General features: G+C 42.7%; 1 protein-coding gene across 3 annotated transcripts in view; it reads left to right on the forward strand.

The window, feature by feature from the left end:
* LOC120913738 (probable global transcription activator SNF2L1) overlaps window positions 1-16,857 on the forward strand; it is a 241,285-nt gene that overhangs the window by 111,736 nt on the left and 112,692 nt on the right. For all 3 annotated transcript variants that reach the window (XM_040323922.1, XM_040323920.1, XM_040323921.1), the window contains exons 15-17: window positions 4,868-5,016; window positions 7,862-7,981; window positions 16,732-16,842. In XM_040323922.1, the coding sequence (XP_040179856.1) occupies window positions 4,868-5,016; window positions 7,862-7,981; window positions 16,732-16,842 (380 nt within the window). The remainder of the gene's footprint in view (window positions 1-4,867; window positions 5,017-7,861; window positions 7,982-16,731; window positions 16,843-16,857) is intronic.

Here is a 16,857-nt window from a genome sequence, read left to right on the forward strand (position 1 = left end):
AGGCTGAGTAAGCAATGTCTGTTAAAATGCATGGTCTATTTTAAGGCAAATGCATGTCTGCTGGTCTGGCAAACATTTACTGAATTTTTAGAGTATTATTATTTTTTTGCTTTCAACCATACTGCAGTATATGAAGAACTGGATGCTTAAAAGACAATGATTGCCAAAAGACAAACCTTTATTCTTGGATGCTGCTTTGTCCTAATTAATTGTATCAGTCCAGTCCAGTAAGTTAATATGAAATATGATAATGAAGATAATCAAAACTAGAAGTGTATTATTATCACAACCAGGGATGTAGATCATCTGTATTGCTTATAGTTGGCATTGGTGAACTTGAGGTGCCTAGCATGCACAAGTTACTAATATGAGACAATGCAGTTTTACAACAGAAAATGCATTGGTTATGGTTTAAAAACAGTCTGATTAATCCCAAAACCAAAAATATAATAATACTGAAGTTCACCTATCCTTAAATTTGGTGGTTGGCATTAGTTTTCTTTTTTTAATGCTTTTTTCATTCCGTTTTTACCTTGTGATCTGGCCAGTAACACACCTCCTGTATTTAAGTGCCCCTACCCTGGACGAAGGAGAACAGGGGCACATTTGGACAGCAGCATTCTCAATCTGTGGCAAGGGGGGTGTTAGATGTACTAGCAGATTTTGATACACTAGCAAATTAAAGCCATTTTTCAGCTCATTCTGCAGTTACACAAGCAGTTACCGCAACAGCTTTTTTTTTAACTTTTGGGATAAAGGTTTTTCATGAATAAATAAAACCAGATTATTGTAAGCACACATGTCAGTGTTAAATGGTCAAGTTTGATCATTGGAGGAGAGTACACTGAGTTTCCAGCATAGCTAGAGAACTGACATTGGTGTGCTCTCCTACTTAGTGTGGTCAGTTTTTAATAGAAAAGGGACTGATAGGAACACCAGAGATTTCACACAAAGGAAGCAATACAAAGAGAACAGGGTAATTTATCATACAAGTATGTGGTACAGCAGCCACTTATCAGGAATATGAAGTGTAGTGGTAACAAATACTTTAACTGCTAAAAAAATGAATGCAGCTGTCACAAGAAAAAAAAAGGGGGAAATTTGGACTTTAAATGAGGTGTGCTTTTAATAATTGGTAAGGTAACCCATATAAGCAAAATAAAGATAAGTAAACCTTAAGGAAAGCAAAAATAATGAAAACAGGTACTTTAATTCGATAGTCCCAACGGCAGAACATAAAACACTGTAATACATAGAGATGATAATTAATATGATGAAGCATATACAGTACATCGCAAGTAGATGGAATCATAACACATGAACATACACTTATAAAACTTAAAGCTGATTGCATAAAAGATCTTAAAGGAGAACTATGGGAATCCTGTTTTTTGCAGATTAATACTTAACTAGGTTGATGCAGCATCGGTCTGGCGCCTCTTCATTGACAAAACCAAGGCACTGAACACCGCCAATGGCTCAGTTCTCACTGCTCCCCAAACAGAGAGCTGCTGACTGTCAATCAGCAGCTCTCCTGCTCTGCTTCTCCATGCTCATTGAAGCGCTGAGCTGTGGAGGCGCGGGGAGCAGCCGTCTAAGCGTCTCGTTGAGAGGCTGAGACAGCCATCAATCCAGGCACCTGGTGGATCCAGACTTCCAGAGTCGTGATGACGCGGTGCCTGGACTGATCTTGGTGACATCAGCAGAGAGCGCACTTCAGACAGCTCTCTGCTGAAAATGGGTCACAGGAGTGCAAAATGAATTGCACATCTGTCACCCATAGGAGAAGTCCAGCAGAATGAGCTCAGGCTGGACTTCTCCTTTAATGAATATAAAATGGTTTATAGTAAATAAATGTTCATATAAAAGCCAAGACATCTAAGAATTGGTGAGCTGCAGTATAATACATATTTGCTTTTGGGTTTAATACCACTTTAAGCATGAATACTAGAGAGAATCTTTCTTAAGAATAAACATGAATGACATGGGAAAAGACTGCCAAGTTGCTGTCAGTATCACAGCCAAAAAATCATCTGATTGATCAACACAAAAAGTGGAGTTAAGGTCCAGGATAATCAAATATTGTGTGAATACATTACAAGGGGCATGTGTATTCTTACTTGAATCTTGGTAAGTGTGTATTTCTCTATATCTCTGCAGTAATCCATTCTTAAACTTTGCGTTGGTGCAGGAGCTTTCTGTAATAAAGACCAGTTACTGCTCTCTCTCCTTGTGCAGTTTGTCTGGTCTTGTATCCGCCCCTCCTCTAGTTTTCTGCTGACAGCCTGTAGTGTGTGGGCCTGCTGGGTCTCTCCCACAGCTCTGCTCCCTGTACAGGCTGTGTAGCACAGTAATGATGTCACGGCTAGTTTTACAAGGTAATTACTGACATTTGCAAAATACCTTTATATCCCTTGTGGCTATTAGGAATATATTACAATTATTATTTTTGTGCCTGGGAATTTAGATTTTAAATCATTTTGTATTTTCAATTTTTTTAAGACATTCACATTCAGCAAATTTATCATGAGTAGAGTTAATATGGAATGTTTGTGGAACTTTGCACTAAAGATAACTAAGAATTTTATACAGGAGTCACAAAGCTTTTTACAAAAGAGGTATTTAAGGGTCCTTTCACACGTGCGGACCGTTTTTTAGATCAGTTTTTTATCATCAGTTGATCCGTTTTTCATCCGTTTTACATCCGTTTTACATCCGTTTTTCATCAGTTGTCATCTGTTTTCATCCGTTTTTCCATCCGTTTTTTTTTTTAGTTAGAACTTTATTTTTATTACATATTTTGATGAAAAACGGATGTTAGCGGATCGGATGTTAAACGGATTGTCCGCTAATATCCGTTTTTCGTCCGTTACGTTTTTTTGACGGAAGAAAAATAGGGTTTTCTTACGTTCAAAAAAACGGAGCTTAACGGAGACGGATGTTAACGGACGTTAGCGGATGCCCATCCGCTAACGTACGCTATCCCATTGGAAAGCATTGCAGTCCGTAAACGGACGTATGAAAAAACGGACGAACGGTCCGCACGTGTGAAAGGACCCTTACTGTCTGTAATGCCCTGTACACACGATTGGTTCATCTGATGAAAACGGTCCGATAGACCATTTTCATCGGACGAACCGATCGTGTTGTGGGCCCCATCGTTTTTTTTTCCCATCGGTGAAAAAAAATAGAACCTGTTTTAAAATTTTCTGATGGCTAAAAAATCGTCTGTGGGGAAATCCTTCGGTCAAAAATCCACGCATGCTCAGAATCAAGTCGACGCATGCTCGGATGCATCAAACTTCATTTTTCTCAGCACGTCGTAGTGTTTTATGTCACCGCGTTGGACACAATCGGATTTTTAACTGATGGTGTGTAGGCAAGACTGATGAAAGCCAGCTTCATCGGATATTTGATGAAAAAATCCATCGGTCCTTTTTCATCGGATGAACCGATCGCGTGTACGTGGCATAAGACTTTTCGGGGAGGTGAGAGAAATGGTGCATTTTTATTGCCATTCAAGGTGATGTCAGGAAGGGGACTATACAGGCATCATTAGGCAGGAGATTACTGTACTAAATAGTGCCAGTGAAAGATTGCTGGGTACTGGAACTATCTTTGTTGTAGCAAGCATCACCCACTGCACTCTGCAGTTAGTGGCTTCCACCATATGACTTGAATGCAAAGCCGTCTCATTGCAGGGAACATTTTATAGCAACCAGCAGGCCATAGTTTGGTGACTGCTTCTTTAAAGTAACCTTGAGCTTCCTTTAAAAATCACTACATTCATGTATTTTGTGTCTCCAACACTGAGAAAGTGGTATAGAACTGGTGGCTCAGAAGCCAAATGGGACCTTCCAACCCATGGGCGTCCACTGAAATTTTTTCAGGGAGGGGCGATTTGGCAGCGGCGATAAACAGTCGCATTTAACCCTTTCTTCAAACACCAGCGGGGATTAAACGTGCCCCACTAGTGGCCGAATAGCGCAGCTAAAACGATGGTAAAGCGTCACTTTTTAGCGGCGCTTTACTGATAACGCGGCCAGCTGGCAGTTTGAAATAGCTCTTGAGATAATTCATCTTCACTCCCTGCCCATATAAATATAGCCTAGAGAATGTACAGACCCCCCTTCAGCACAGATGGACCTCCCATTCAGCACAGACCCCCCCCTTCAGCACAGATGGACCCCCCCCATTCAGCACAAACCCCCCTTCAGCACAGATGGACCCCCCTCCCCCATCCCATTCAGTACCTCAGATCAGCCATCACCACAGCACAGTCACAGCAGGTTCCCTCCCCCTGTGTACACATAAACACTGGAGGGGGGGGTGGCTTCACTCTGCTCGCTGTGCCTGTGTGACATCCAGCCCGGGACCGCTCAGACAGCCCGCAGCCACAAAACTCAACACCTTCTCGATTTTCCAGGGGGGGTCAATTGCCCCCCCTTGCCCTATGGAGCGGACGCCCATGTTCCAACCCATGACATTTTAAAGTCATGTTAAAAATAACTTTGGTTTTAGCCACCTACAGATTTCTGAGGAAAAGATAAAGGTGAAATAAAAACCTGCATTAACCCCGCCAACTGCTGGCATACCAATTACTGGTGGTACTGTTTGATAGTTTACAAGCTCTTGAAGCTGTCCATTATTACTGTTTTTAAGGTACTTAAAAGGGGGAAGATCAGGTTTTATTGTAGAAAACTTGACACACTATCCTATTTGCCTTGTGGCTAAGCAAAATTTGAAAGTTTGTGCAATGTTTACGAAGAGTTCAGGCTGTGTCTTGGGGTGGGCAAATAAAATGCTGTTCCCGACTTTTATAGACAAAGGGTTATTGATATATACTATATGTATTTTCTGTTGTTAGGAAGGCTGATAGATCAACAGTCAAACAAGCTTGCCAAGGATGAGATGCTCCAGATGATTCGCTATGGTGCCACCCATGTATTTGCATCAAAGGACAGTGAGCTGTCTGAGGAAGACATTACAACCATATTGGAGAGGGGGGAAAAGAAGGTAACTGCTGTTTCTTTGTCAGTTCATCACCTCGTTGATCAATAAATACGTCCCATTTTATTGAAGCAAAAGGTAATACTGTCTTGGAAAAAGTATTTATTTGGAGGGCAGTTTTCTCTGCTGCCCCTCAGTGTATAAATAATAAATCTTTGTTGATGAAATTTTAAAAATAGAGTGATTAAAGTAAATAATTATAATATAAATAAAAATAAAGCACTCTACCGCATCCTTCCTTTACTGGTTTAGTTGAGGCTGAGGCCCTCCACTGTTGCCAGCTTGTGAGACTGGTATCGGTGTTTGTTCTGCAGTAGATAGATACATCTACGGCTTTACTGAGAGTGACAATGTCCGCTCTGGTACTAGCTGCAACAATAGATGACTGCTTTCAATGGAGGCTATAAAGTAGAACTATAGGCAAAACTTTTTTTTTCATTTTGGATAGAGTAGGTAAGGGAAGGGTTCTAACCCCCGTCAGTGTATTTTTTACCATGTGTCCCATTGGGGAGCTTCAATTTCACTTCCTGTCCCATAGCTAAAACAGGAAGTGAGGGAAAATCCTTGCAAACTAAAGCCCCGTACACACGATCCGAAAATCGTACGAAAAATGCCGCTTTCGAAACGATCGTACGATAATCGGATTGTTTGTACAGAGCTTCCGAGAGCCGATCAGGACAGTTCATCCGATTTTATTCTATCGGACATGCACGGAATTTTTTTTCGTACGATGCCAGATCGTACGATTTTCGTTTAATCAGTTCAGCTGTCGTTCGAAAATGCAATACAAATGCATTACAACACATGACATCACTTCCGATTTTTTATTCTGCCGTACGAGAATTTTCGTGACTTTAGTAAACTCATGAGATTAGCATAAAAAAAACGGACGATCATTCGTCCGATAATCGGATCGTGTGTACCGGGCACTAGGGAATTCCTTAGGGACCCTCAGGTCACCAAAACGAGTGTCCCAATTGGAATTTCCCCTCTATTACTTTTCTGGGCATAACCCAAAATTTGGGATTTTCTTTTACTTTTACTTTCAATAATAATGGTAAACAGGACAAAGATAGAGGGTGAATCTCCCCAATGTGGGAACAGACAGCAATAAAAACTGACAGCTGTTCTAATCTTTTTCCACTCTATCCAAAACTAAAAAAAGTGTCCCTTATAGGTTTAGTGTTTAGGGCTCAGTTTCTTTTTTCAACATACAAGTTTATGTGAATGCAAAGCAACTCAAAGGAAATTAGAAGCAACTTGTGTATAATTAGATAAAATTCAGAAGTACACCAACTGTTGCCATTTTTTAGAAACCTTACTCGTGCATTAATTATGAACCAAGGAAGGTCATTCTAGATTTCTGTGCAGATCATTGGCTTATACTGGATGTAGGCTGCCCCTGACTTCAGTGGCTAAAAGCCTGTAGGAAATAGCATGCCCAGCATGTTTGTGTGCTTTTTATGCATTCACTCATGTTGCCACCTGCAAAGCATATGCATTAAGCTCCCTGTCCAAATATATATATATATATATATATATATATATATATATACAGGGCTCAAAATTTCAAGCCCTGAGCTTCTAGCCAGGCCTCAAGTGTTACTCGCCACCAGTTGCCTCACCTAACCCATACACTGCCCCGCCCCTAAAAACACCCTTGTAGATTATCTCTTGGAATGACACTGTTAAATGTTTTATGCCGAATCAAGTTACACAATTAAATATTAACAACAACAACTTTAACAAAATGGGACAGGGCACTGAGGCAGACCAGAGGGACATGGCACTGGGGCAAATCAGAGGGACATGGCACTGGGGCAAACCAGAGGGACATGGCACTGGGGCAAACCAGAGGGACATGGCACTGGGGCAAACCAGAGGGACATGGACTTTTTTACTGCTGCAAATATTGCTCTCCCTCTTTTTATGTACAAGACTCCCTCCTCCTCCTCTGCCTTCTCTCTAGAACCAGGTATTTTCCCCCATTCTCTTGCTGTCTCCTCTGCAACCCCCATCCATCCTCCTCTCTCTCCCTCTCCTATTCTACCCACTCTCATAATCAGGAGCCCCTCACTTGCATGTCCCCACTTCCCCCTTTCATTGTCGGGCAGTGAGGAGAGGAGCTGCAGCACGGCGGGAGGGAGTACAATCCAGCACCGAGATTCACACACCTGCATAGCCATTGACACCACAACACAGCGCACACTGAACACAGCACAGCATACTGCCGCTCTCTTGTCAGGGCAACTCTTGGTGAGTGCTGTGCTGCACTGCCTACCTGGGACACCCAGAGTGGTGATAATCGCAGTCCTCCAGCTCACTTGTTCCTTCCTGCTCTCTGCTCTCCAGCTACATTGGTCAAGTTGGGAAGCCAGGCTCAGAGAGGTCATACTATCAGGTCCCATGGCTTAACGAGAATTGTAAGGAGAGCACCTGTGTACTGCTCTGCATGTGTGTGGCTCACCCGAATACTTTTCCTGGGCACGCACCTTTCCTCTTCGGCCGCCAATCGCAGCGTGGCTCTAAGGCACAGATTTGACTGTTGGTCATGCAGAACTATTATCACTCGCCCCCAGCTTAAATCCACTCGCCAAATGCTAGCAGGCGAGTGGAAATTTAGAGGGCTGTATATATATATATATATATATATATCCATTACAAACTTTACCCATTTTGGTTGTGTGAGCCTCTGCTGTATGTACCTGCATAGGGTGAAATTACTATTCCTTTAAACTGGACTTTATGCCTGTACATCTTATATTTGTCGAATTAAAGAGGAATATTTGATGATCTGTGAACCTACCCCCTCTTTCCAGTTCGTATATCTGAAAATTGTATTCTTTTTCAGACTGCTGAAATGGCAGAGCGCTTGCAAAAAATGGGAGAAAGCAGTCTTAGGAATTTCTCTATGGATACAGAAACAAGTTTATATAACTTTGAAGGAGAAGATTATCGAGAAAAGCAAAAGGTAAAATTGTATTTGCAAAAGTTATATACTGAAAATGTTACATTATCAGGTAAAGTATGAAGTATGAAATATTTTCTTGGGCCCTAGTACAATGAGTACATTTGGTACCAGGGCTTAAATTATAAGGTCAGGGTGATGTCAGATGGGTAGGTACACCCTTGTTTTTTCCAAGCTGATGTTAGTTTTAGCGGCGCATTAAAGTAGTTTTTGCAGCGCTTTTAACACCTGCTAGCGGCTGAAGAAAGGGTTAAATGCGCCCTAAAAGCGCTGTTTTCCACAATCGCTTTCCATACGCTTCGGCAGTGGTGCCCATTAATTTCAATGGGCAGGGGCGGTGGAGGAGCGGTGTATATTTTGCACCTTCACCGCCCCAAAGATGCTGCTTGCAGGACTTTTTTTAACGTCCTGCCAGTGTAGCACCCCAATGTAAAAGCACTCGGACTTTCACACTGGGACTGCAGGGGAGGCATTTTTCAGGCGTTTTACAGGTGCTATATTTAGCCCTTTAGCGCCTGAAAAATGCCTCTAGTGTGAAATTGGTAAAGGCTAACTCCAGCTTTAGCAACATGTTACATGTGACACCCGTTGGTAGACTGTAGCATGTTGCTAAGAAACCCCCCACCCCGAGAGCCCCTCCCCTTGTGACATAATTTCTCTGCAGCAAATGTCACTTAAAATGTCACTGTAGAGCTCCTCCCGCACAGCTGCATCATTTATTCACAGAGGTCTGTGAATAAATAATCTGGAAGTCCCTGTCTGCTACCTCGGGAGGCGAACTTCTAATTCTCAATGGAATACGTGAACGGCGATCGGTGCACGCGTATTTCACTGACACTTCCTCCAGCTCTGCAACTCCATACAGAGATATAGACAGAGTGCTAGAGGAAAAGTTTGCAGTAACCTAACATTGTACCTGACATTGCAATGCTTTGCATGCTCCTGTGAACAAAAAAAATACATGCTAATTTTTTTCCTGCAAAAATATACGCATTTATCATTATTATTTTTTAAGTGAACTTAGCCTTTATAGCAATGGTCTCAAACTGGCGGCCCTCCAGCTGTTGCGAAACTATTAGGCCTCGTACACACGATAGGTTAACCAGAGGACAACGGTCAAAACCGATCGTGTGTGGGCCCCATAGCTTTTTTTTTAACCTATGGTTAAATAACCTAACTTGCTTAAAAATTAACCTATGGATTCCTAACCGATAGGTCAAAACCGATCGTTAGTAGACACGACCATCGGTTAAAAATCCACGCATGCTCAGAATCAATTCGACGCATGCTTGGAAGCATTGAACTTCGTTTTTTTCAGCATGTCGTTGTGTTTTACGTCACCGCGTTCTGACACTATCGGTTATTTAACCTATGGTGTGTAGGCGTGACGGACCATCAGTCAGCTTCATCGGTTAACCTATGACAACGGTCCTTCAGACAGTTGTCCTCTGGTTAAGCTATCGTGTGTACGAGGCTTTAGTCCTATCATGCCTGTGGGAGTCATGCTTCTAACTGTCAGCCTTGCAATGCCTCATGGGACTTCGCAAAAGCTGGAGGGCTGCTACTTTGAGACCCCTGCTCAAAGTTTAGATGAGTTTAGGAGAGTTTTAATACAGTCTCCTAATGTACATGGACACATAGGATAACATTGAGTTGCTTCTACAGGCAGAACACAAAACTCCTGTAGAAGCAAAAAAAAATTCTGCCAGTGTGCATGGAGCCTAAAGCCCTGTACACACGGGCGAGAATACCGTCGTTAAAAAAAACCATTGTTTTTCTCGACGAGATTCTTGTCAAGCTTGATGGGATTCTTGTCTATCTTTCTTTGCATACACACTGTCAAGCCAAAATCTCATTGTTCTAAAACGTGGTGACGTACAACACATACGACGGCAGTATAAAGGGGAAGTTCGATTCCACTGGCGCCACCCATTGGGCTGCTTTTGCTAATCTCGTGTTAATGCTTTTCAGTTCGTTACAGCGTGACGAATGTGCTATCTCCATTACGAACGTTAGTTTTACCAGAAGGAGCGCTCCCGTCTCATACTTGATTCTGAGCATGCCTGTTTTTTTAAGCATACACACGACCAGTCCGACGTGAATCACGACGAGAAAATTGAGACTCTCAACGAGAAACCATACACACAAACAAATAAGTAAATGAGGCACAGAAGGTCAAATCAAAGACACCACATCCCGATATATGAACAATAATGAAAGGTGTGGAAGGGTAACAAACCCTGGGATTTTTAAGGTGTCATGATAAATAGTAGATCAAACAGATGTAATAAACAAGCAATAATTTATTTGAAAATATATGACATAAGATAAAAAAGAGATACACAAAACATTTATGATCCCTGGGATTATTTACGGCTTTGAGGAAAAAAACGCAGCAGAGCCTGTTAGGAAGGAGCTTGACATGTTTCGCTCAAGAAGAGAGCTTCATCAGGAGCAGTGTAACAGGGTAAACTAAAAATACAAAGAGATAATAATCCATGAATATTGGGCATTGTAAATGATGCCATATAGTATAATAACATAGGACAATACCATAATTGTCAAAACATATCCACAATGTAATTTATGACTGAAAACAATCAAATATTGGAAATGCATAGATTTGTAATAATGACAATTAATGCAAATACAAAAATCATAAAAACTGGTTTAACAATCATCCAGTAAAATGACCATGAGCACTCTTACCTGACTGGGCCAAAGCTAATCCAATTGACTTTAAATAACAGCGTTGTATGACCATAAAAATATATCCATAGCTATGAAAGAAATTCCATAGTGGTTGCCAGCAAACGCCCGCTCACCCGAAAACAGCCCCACTGGACCAAGTCCATCCATGCAGGATGATCAAGGATGCTACAGTAAAAAAAGCAACAATAATAAATGCAAAAAGTATATGTAATAGCCATTCTTGATCATCCTGCATGGATGGACTTGGTCCAGTGGGGCTGTTTTCGGGTGAGCGGGCGTTTGCTGCAAACCACTATGGAATTTCTTTCATAGCTATGGATATATTTTTATGGTCATACAACGCTGTTATTTAAAGTCAATTGGATTAGCTTTGGCCCAGTCAGGTAAGAGTGCTCATGGTCATTTTACTGGATGATTGTTAAACCAGTTTTTATGATTTTTGTATTTGCATTAATTGTCATTATTACAAATCTATGCATTTCCAATATTTGATTGTTTTCAGTCATAAATTACATTGTGGATATGTTTTGACAATTATGGTATTGTCCAATGTTATTATACTATATGGCATCATTTACAATGCCCAATATTCATGGATTATTATCTCTTTGTATTTTTAGTTTACCCTGTTACAGTAGGTGAACCCGATTTTGTGTCAATCTCGCTCTCTTTCTCGGCGAGATTGAGCACCTACGAGCCCCATCGCGGGAGCCAGCGCCGAGCTGGCTTGCCGCGATGGAGACAGAGCCGTCATAGAAGCGACGGGAGATCCGACTTGGATTCCCGCCAATTCTACACGTGTGCGGCGTTTGTTATGAATCCTGAGGGGGAAGTCCCCGCCGGATTTTAACTAAAAATCCGGCATGGGTTCCCCCCTCAGGAGCATACCGGGCCCTTAGGTCTGTTATGGGTTGTAAGGAGAGCCCCCCCTACGCCGAAAAAAACGGCGTAGGGGGTCCCCCTACAATCCATACCAGACCCGTATCCAAAGCACGCTACCCGGCCAGCCAGGAAGGGAGTGGGGACGAGCGAGCGCCCCCCCCCCCCCTCCTGAGCCATACCAGGCTGCATGCCCTCAACATGGGGGGGTTGGGTGCTCTGGGGCAGGGGGGCGCACTGCGGCCCCCCCACCTCAGAGCACCCTGTCCCCATGTTGATGAGGACAGGGCCCCTTCCCGACAACCCTGGCCGTTGGTTGTCGGGGTATGCGGGCGGGAGGCTTATCGGAATCTGGGAGCCCCCTTTAATAAGGGGGCCCCCAGATACCGGCCCCCCACCCTAAGTGAATGAGTATGGGGTACATCGTACCCCTACCCATTCACCTGCAAGAAAAGTGGTAAAAACACAAATAAACCACACAGGGTATTAAAATATTTTATTTTTCTGCTCCGGATGCCTCCCCTGTCTTCTTTATTAGCTCTTTTACCAGGGGAAGCTTCTTCTTTGACGTCTTCGGGTGGGTGGGGGCCGCCGTCTGGTTCTCTTTCACCGCCGGGGGGGGGTCGCTTTTAAAAAAGCCCCCACCCCCCGGCGGGTTTCCTCTGGCGTCTTCGGCGGGGGGGCTTCTTCTTCCGCTATCCCGACGGGTCTTCTCCGCTATCCGGGGGGTCTTCTCAACTCTCCGGGGGTCTCCTTCTGTCTTCGCCGCTCTCCGCTCTTGACTCGGCGCACCCCGGTTCTTCGTCTCGCTGTCCGGTGTCTTCTTCCGTGCTGTACGTCTTCTCCTTCCGTGCTGTGATGAGTTCTTCTTCCGTGCTGTGACGTCATGTTCTTCACTTCTCTCCTTCTCCCGATGTTGACACGTCGCCGGCTCCTCTCTGCAATGACGGGTGCGCGGGTGCATCGGACCTATATAGGCCTCACAATCTCATCATGCTCTGTACCTACCCATGTGATACCTACCACGTGGGTAGGTATCACTTGTTTACAAAAGTTTTTATTGTAGAACAATAAATCGCATACAAGCAACGTTAGTACATGTAAGTTGTGGAAAAAGTACATCATAGAAGTACACACATGAAGATACATAGAATGGTCAATGATGGGTAATCATATCGGTGCTATGTTGAGGCTTAGACTAACCAATCAGCAATATAGAACATGGTTATATCTATAGAGGGAATGGTACATTCAATCAGGGAGTGACCAGTATGCCCATTTTGTTTCAAAGATGTGACGGCTATCATTGAGAACATGGTAGATTCTCTCAGTGAGCATCAAGAGATCCATCCTATCAAGTACCTGAGGCCATGATATAACATCAGATCTCCAGTTAAATGCAATCATCCACTGAATAGAGCTACAGAGTGAATGGAAAAGTCTAGAACATGGAAGGGGCACATCAGGGATGTTGTCATAGAGGAGGCAAATTTGAGGCGTGAGAGGGAATCTATGTTTGGAAGATTTTTCAAATCTGTTGGCTGCTTCCAGCCACAGGGGGGACAAGCGTGGGCAGTTCCAAAATATGTGAAGCAGTGTGCCCTCTGTCTGACAGCCCCTGAAGCAATATGGAGGGAGTGTAGGGTAAAAGGTGTGAATCTTAGACGGGGTAAGGTACCATCTGGCGAACAGTTTCATTGGGGTTTCTCTGAAAGAGATTGCTCTATTCATTTCCTAAGATTAGTCGACATGGTGAGCCAGGTGTCCAGGGGAAGGGTGACATTCAGTTCGGCCTCCCATTGAAGCATAGGGTGGGACTTTTCAGGGATGGAGTGGGAATTAAGGTAGTTGTATAATCTGGAGATCATACCCCTGTCTCTGGAGGAGGACAGGCACACCCTCTCGAAAACAGTGACTGTGGGAGTGGTGGAGAGTGAAAAGTGTTTTTGATAGAAGGACTTGATCAGTAAAAAAATTTCATGTTCAGAGGGGGGAATACTGTGTTCGCTTTGTAGGGATTCAAATGTTTTAAATCTCCACCTGGATTGCAGTGAATTCAAAGTGAGTAGATTACGGTTTATCCAGATGGAAAATGAAGGCCTATCATGGTAGGCTGAGATAAGTCTAGGGTCGATGGATGAGGACTCAAACATCAGCCAGGGAATGTTCCTGACCGGAGAGAACCACTGGGATAGTTGTGATAGTCTCGCAGCCAGGAAGTACTTCCAGATATTCGGGAGGCCTAGGCCGCCGGAAGATTGGGATCTATGTTGTAGTGCGTAGCTATATCTGGGTCTCTTGTTTGCCCATATGAATTTGTTTATAAGTCTCTGTATGGCTTCCAGCTTGGATCTCGAAACGTTAATTGGAAGTGAGCGGAAATAATATAAGAGTTTAGGAAGAATGGTCATTTTTATAGCGCACACTCTGCCCAGGAAGGAGATATGGTAGGGGGACCAGGTGTTCAAAAGTGTGTTGATCCGTTTGAATAATAGGGTGTAATTAGCTTTGAATAGTTCTCGGTGATTAGGGGTGATGTTGACCCCCAGATATTTAATCGAGGAGGTGACCCATGTAAAGGGGAAGTTAGACTGGAGAAGATTGAGGGTGTTTATGGGGATGTTAATGGGCATGGCGGAACATTTATTTAGATTAATTTTAAGACCCGATATTTTATGAAATAGGTCTAGTTCTTTAAGAAGGACAGGTATGGAGGTGTGAGGGTTCGTGATGAAAACCAAGGCGTCGTCCGCATATAAGCTGATTTTATATTCATGGTCTTCTTTTATGTATCCTGATATGTCATGGTTTGATCTTATGGCTTGTGCTAGGGGCTCTATGGCCAGGGCAAATAGGAGTGGGGACAGTGGGCAACCCTGTCTGGTGCCTCTACCAAGAGGGAAAAATGTTGAGTTAACTCCTGGGAGCCTAATACGGGTTTGAGGGGAGCTATATAGTGCATTGAACCCCTGTAAGAAACGACCTGAGATACCAAATCTGGGCAGTATATGGTTTAGGTATGACCAGCTGACACTGTCGAAAGCCTTGTGTATGTCAAGGCTAAGAAGACAAGCTTGGCGTGAGTGGAGATTGGCGTCTTGGATAATGTTAGTGACCAGCCTAATGTTATCGGTGATCTGCCTATTGGGAATGAACCCGGACTGGTCAATGTGGATTAAGGGTGAGATAACTTTGGCAAGTCTGTCAGCCAAAATGCGACCGAAAATTTTGAGGTCGTTGTTTAGCACTGAAATAGGGCGGAAATTTTGGGGAAGTGAGTGGTCCTTATCGGGTTTGGGGATCAGTGACAGGTTAGCCAGAAGCATTTCATTTGGAAAGGTGTTGCCCTCCAAAATATGGTTAAAGAGGTTTTTTAAGTGTGGGGCTAGAAGTGGAGCGAATTTTTTATAGTATAGGGAAGAATAACCGTCAGGGCCAGGGGCAGTGGAGGTTTTCAGAGATTTTATTATTTGAGTGATTTCTTCTGTCGTGCATGGTGCATTAAGGATATCTAGTTGATTTGGGTCAAGGGAGGGGAGGCTGAGACTTTCGAGCCATGACTTAGAGGCGGTCCCTGGTGGGATGTTAGGATCTGACATGAGGTTTTTGTAGAAGGAGTTAAATATTTCCATCACTTTCTGCGGGTGAGCCACAATATTGCCTCTCTCATCTCTAAGCTTATATATATGAGTAGGGTTGCAATCTTGTTTTAGTTTCCTAGCGAACATTGTCGAGTGCGAATTGCTATGTAGAATAAATTTAGCCTTGGAGAATCTGAGGGAGCGCTCAGCGATGGCTGAAGCTCTCTTCTTGAGCGAAACATGTCGAGCTCCTTCCTAACAGGCTCTGTTGTGTTTTTTTCCTCAAAGCCATAAATAATCCCAGGGATCATAAATGATTTGTGTATCTCTTTTTTATCTTATGTCATATATTTTCAAATAAATTATTGCTTGTTTATTACATCTGTTTGATCTACTATTTATCATGACACCTTAAAAATCCCAGGGTTTGTTACCCTTCCACACCTTTCATTATTGTTCATACACACAAACGGTTTTCTCAGGGAAAAAGCTCTGCCAGCAGTTTTCTTGCAAAGAAAACTGTGCGTGTGTACGAGGCTTAAAGCTTGCTGTCTACTGAACCATTAATGTGTAGCAAGAGAGGAGGTTTTAGTCTGTGAAAAGGCTATGCCTCTGCAGCTGACAGTGATTTTTACTGACTGAATTTTGCTGTTGCAGTCATGCAATCATCTTTCCATGTTTGGTGCACAAGTAATTGTAACAACATGTTTCATACAGTTGGCTGGAAAATTGGATGAAAAATGTTATCCACTTTTTTTGTCTCTGCTGATAAAATAGAAATGGATATCTTATTCTTTACTGTTTTGTAAGTATTTATTGGGTGTTGCATGAAAATCTGTATCCTGTCTGCCTCTGAACTTGTTTTATCTTAGTTTTAAAGATGATTAAGATTAGATTAAAACATGTACAATTAAAGTTGAACACACTTTAAAATGTGGACCTTCTTCTTTAAATGCAGAATGTTTCATGCATTAAGACATGGACAAGTAGTCATGCCACAGAGCCATACCTGCATTATAAAATTATTATATTACCTCAGTATACATTGTCTTTCCTTGAGCTCTGGCCGCAGCACATTCCTGTGCAGTTTACATGTGGTGAACGGTGCAATTCACAGTGTGGTGCGATTTGAGCCCATTTATTTTGAATGGGCTCAAACCGCACTGTATATTACCAAAAGTAGGGCATGTCCTACTTTTGGAAATGCACTGCAACTGGATCACTTGGTACTTTTGTACCATGTGATTCGGTGCACGCAAATGCACTGGGCTTGTGACCTGTGTTTTGAGTGTTTTTAACTAATCATTGGCACCCGCTGCAGATAGCAATTGCAGTGGGTGCGGGAAATGAGCATGGATTGCGGGTTTCCCTATTACATTCTAGTGTAAATCTAGCCCTAGTGATAGTAGCTGACTCATCAAGTAAATTAAAACTTAATTTAATTTCTTGGTATGCAGGTTTAATTGGCCCCCTAATAATAATAATAATAATAATAATAATAATAATAATAATAATGTTTTACGGTTTTCAGTAAAGTATACGTTTTTTTAAAGTGCTGCTTTTTTTTGCATGTATATTTAGCTGAGTATGTTGGAGTGGATAGAGCCCCCAAAACGAGAACGTAAAGCCAATTATGCTGTGGATGCATACTTTAGAGATGCCTTGCGTGTCAGTGAACCAAGAGCTCCAAAGGTAAAACCAGCATTA

Source organism: Rana temporaria, chromosome 9 (assembly GCF_905171775.1).
Source record: "Rana temporaria chromosome 9, aRanTem1.1, whole genome shotgun sequence".
NCBI classification, from domain to species: domain Eukaryota; kingdom Metazoa; phylum Chordata; class Amphibia; order Anura; family Ranidae; genus Rana; species Rana temporaria.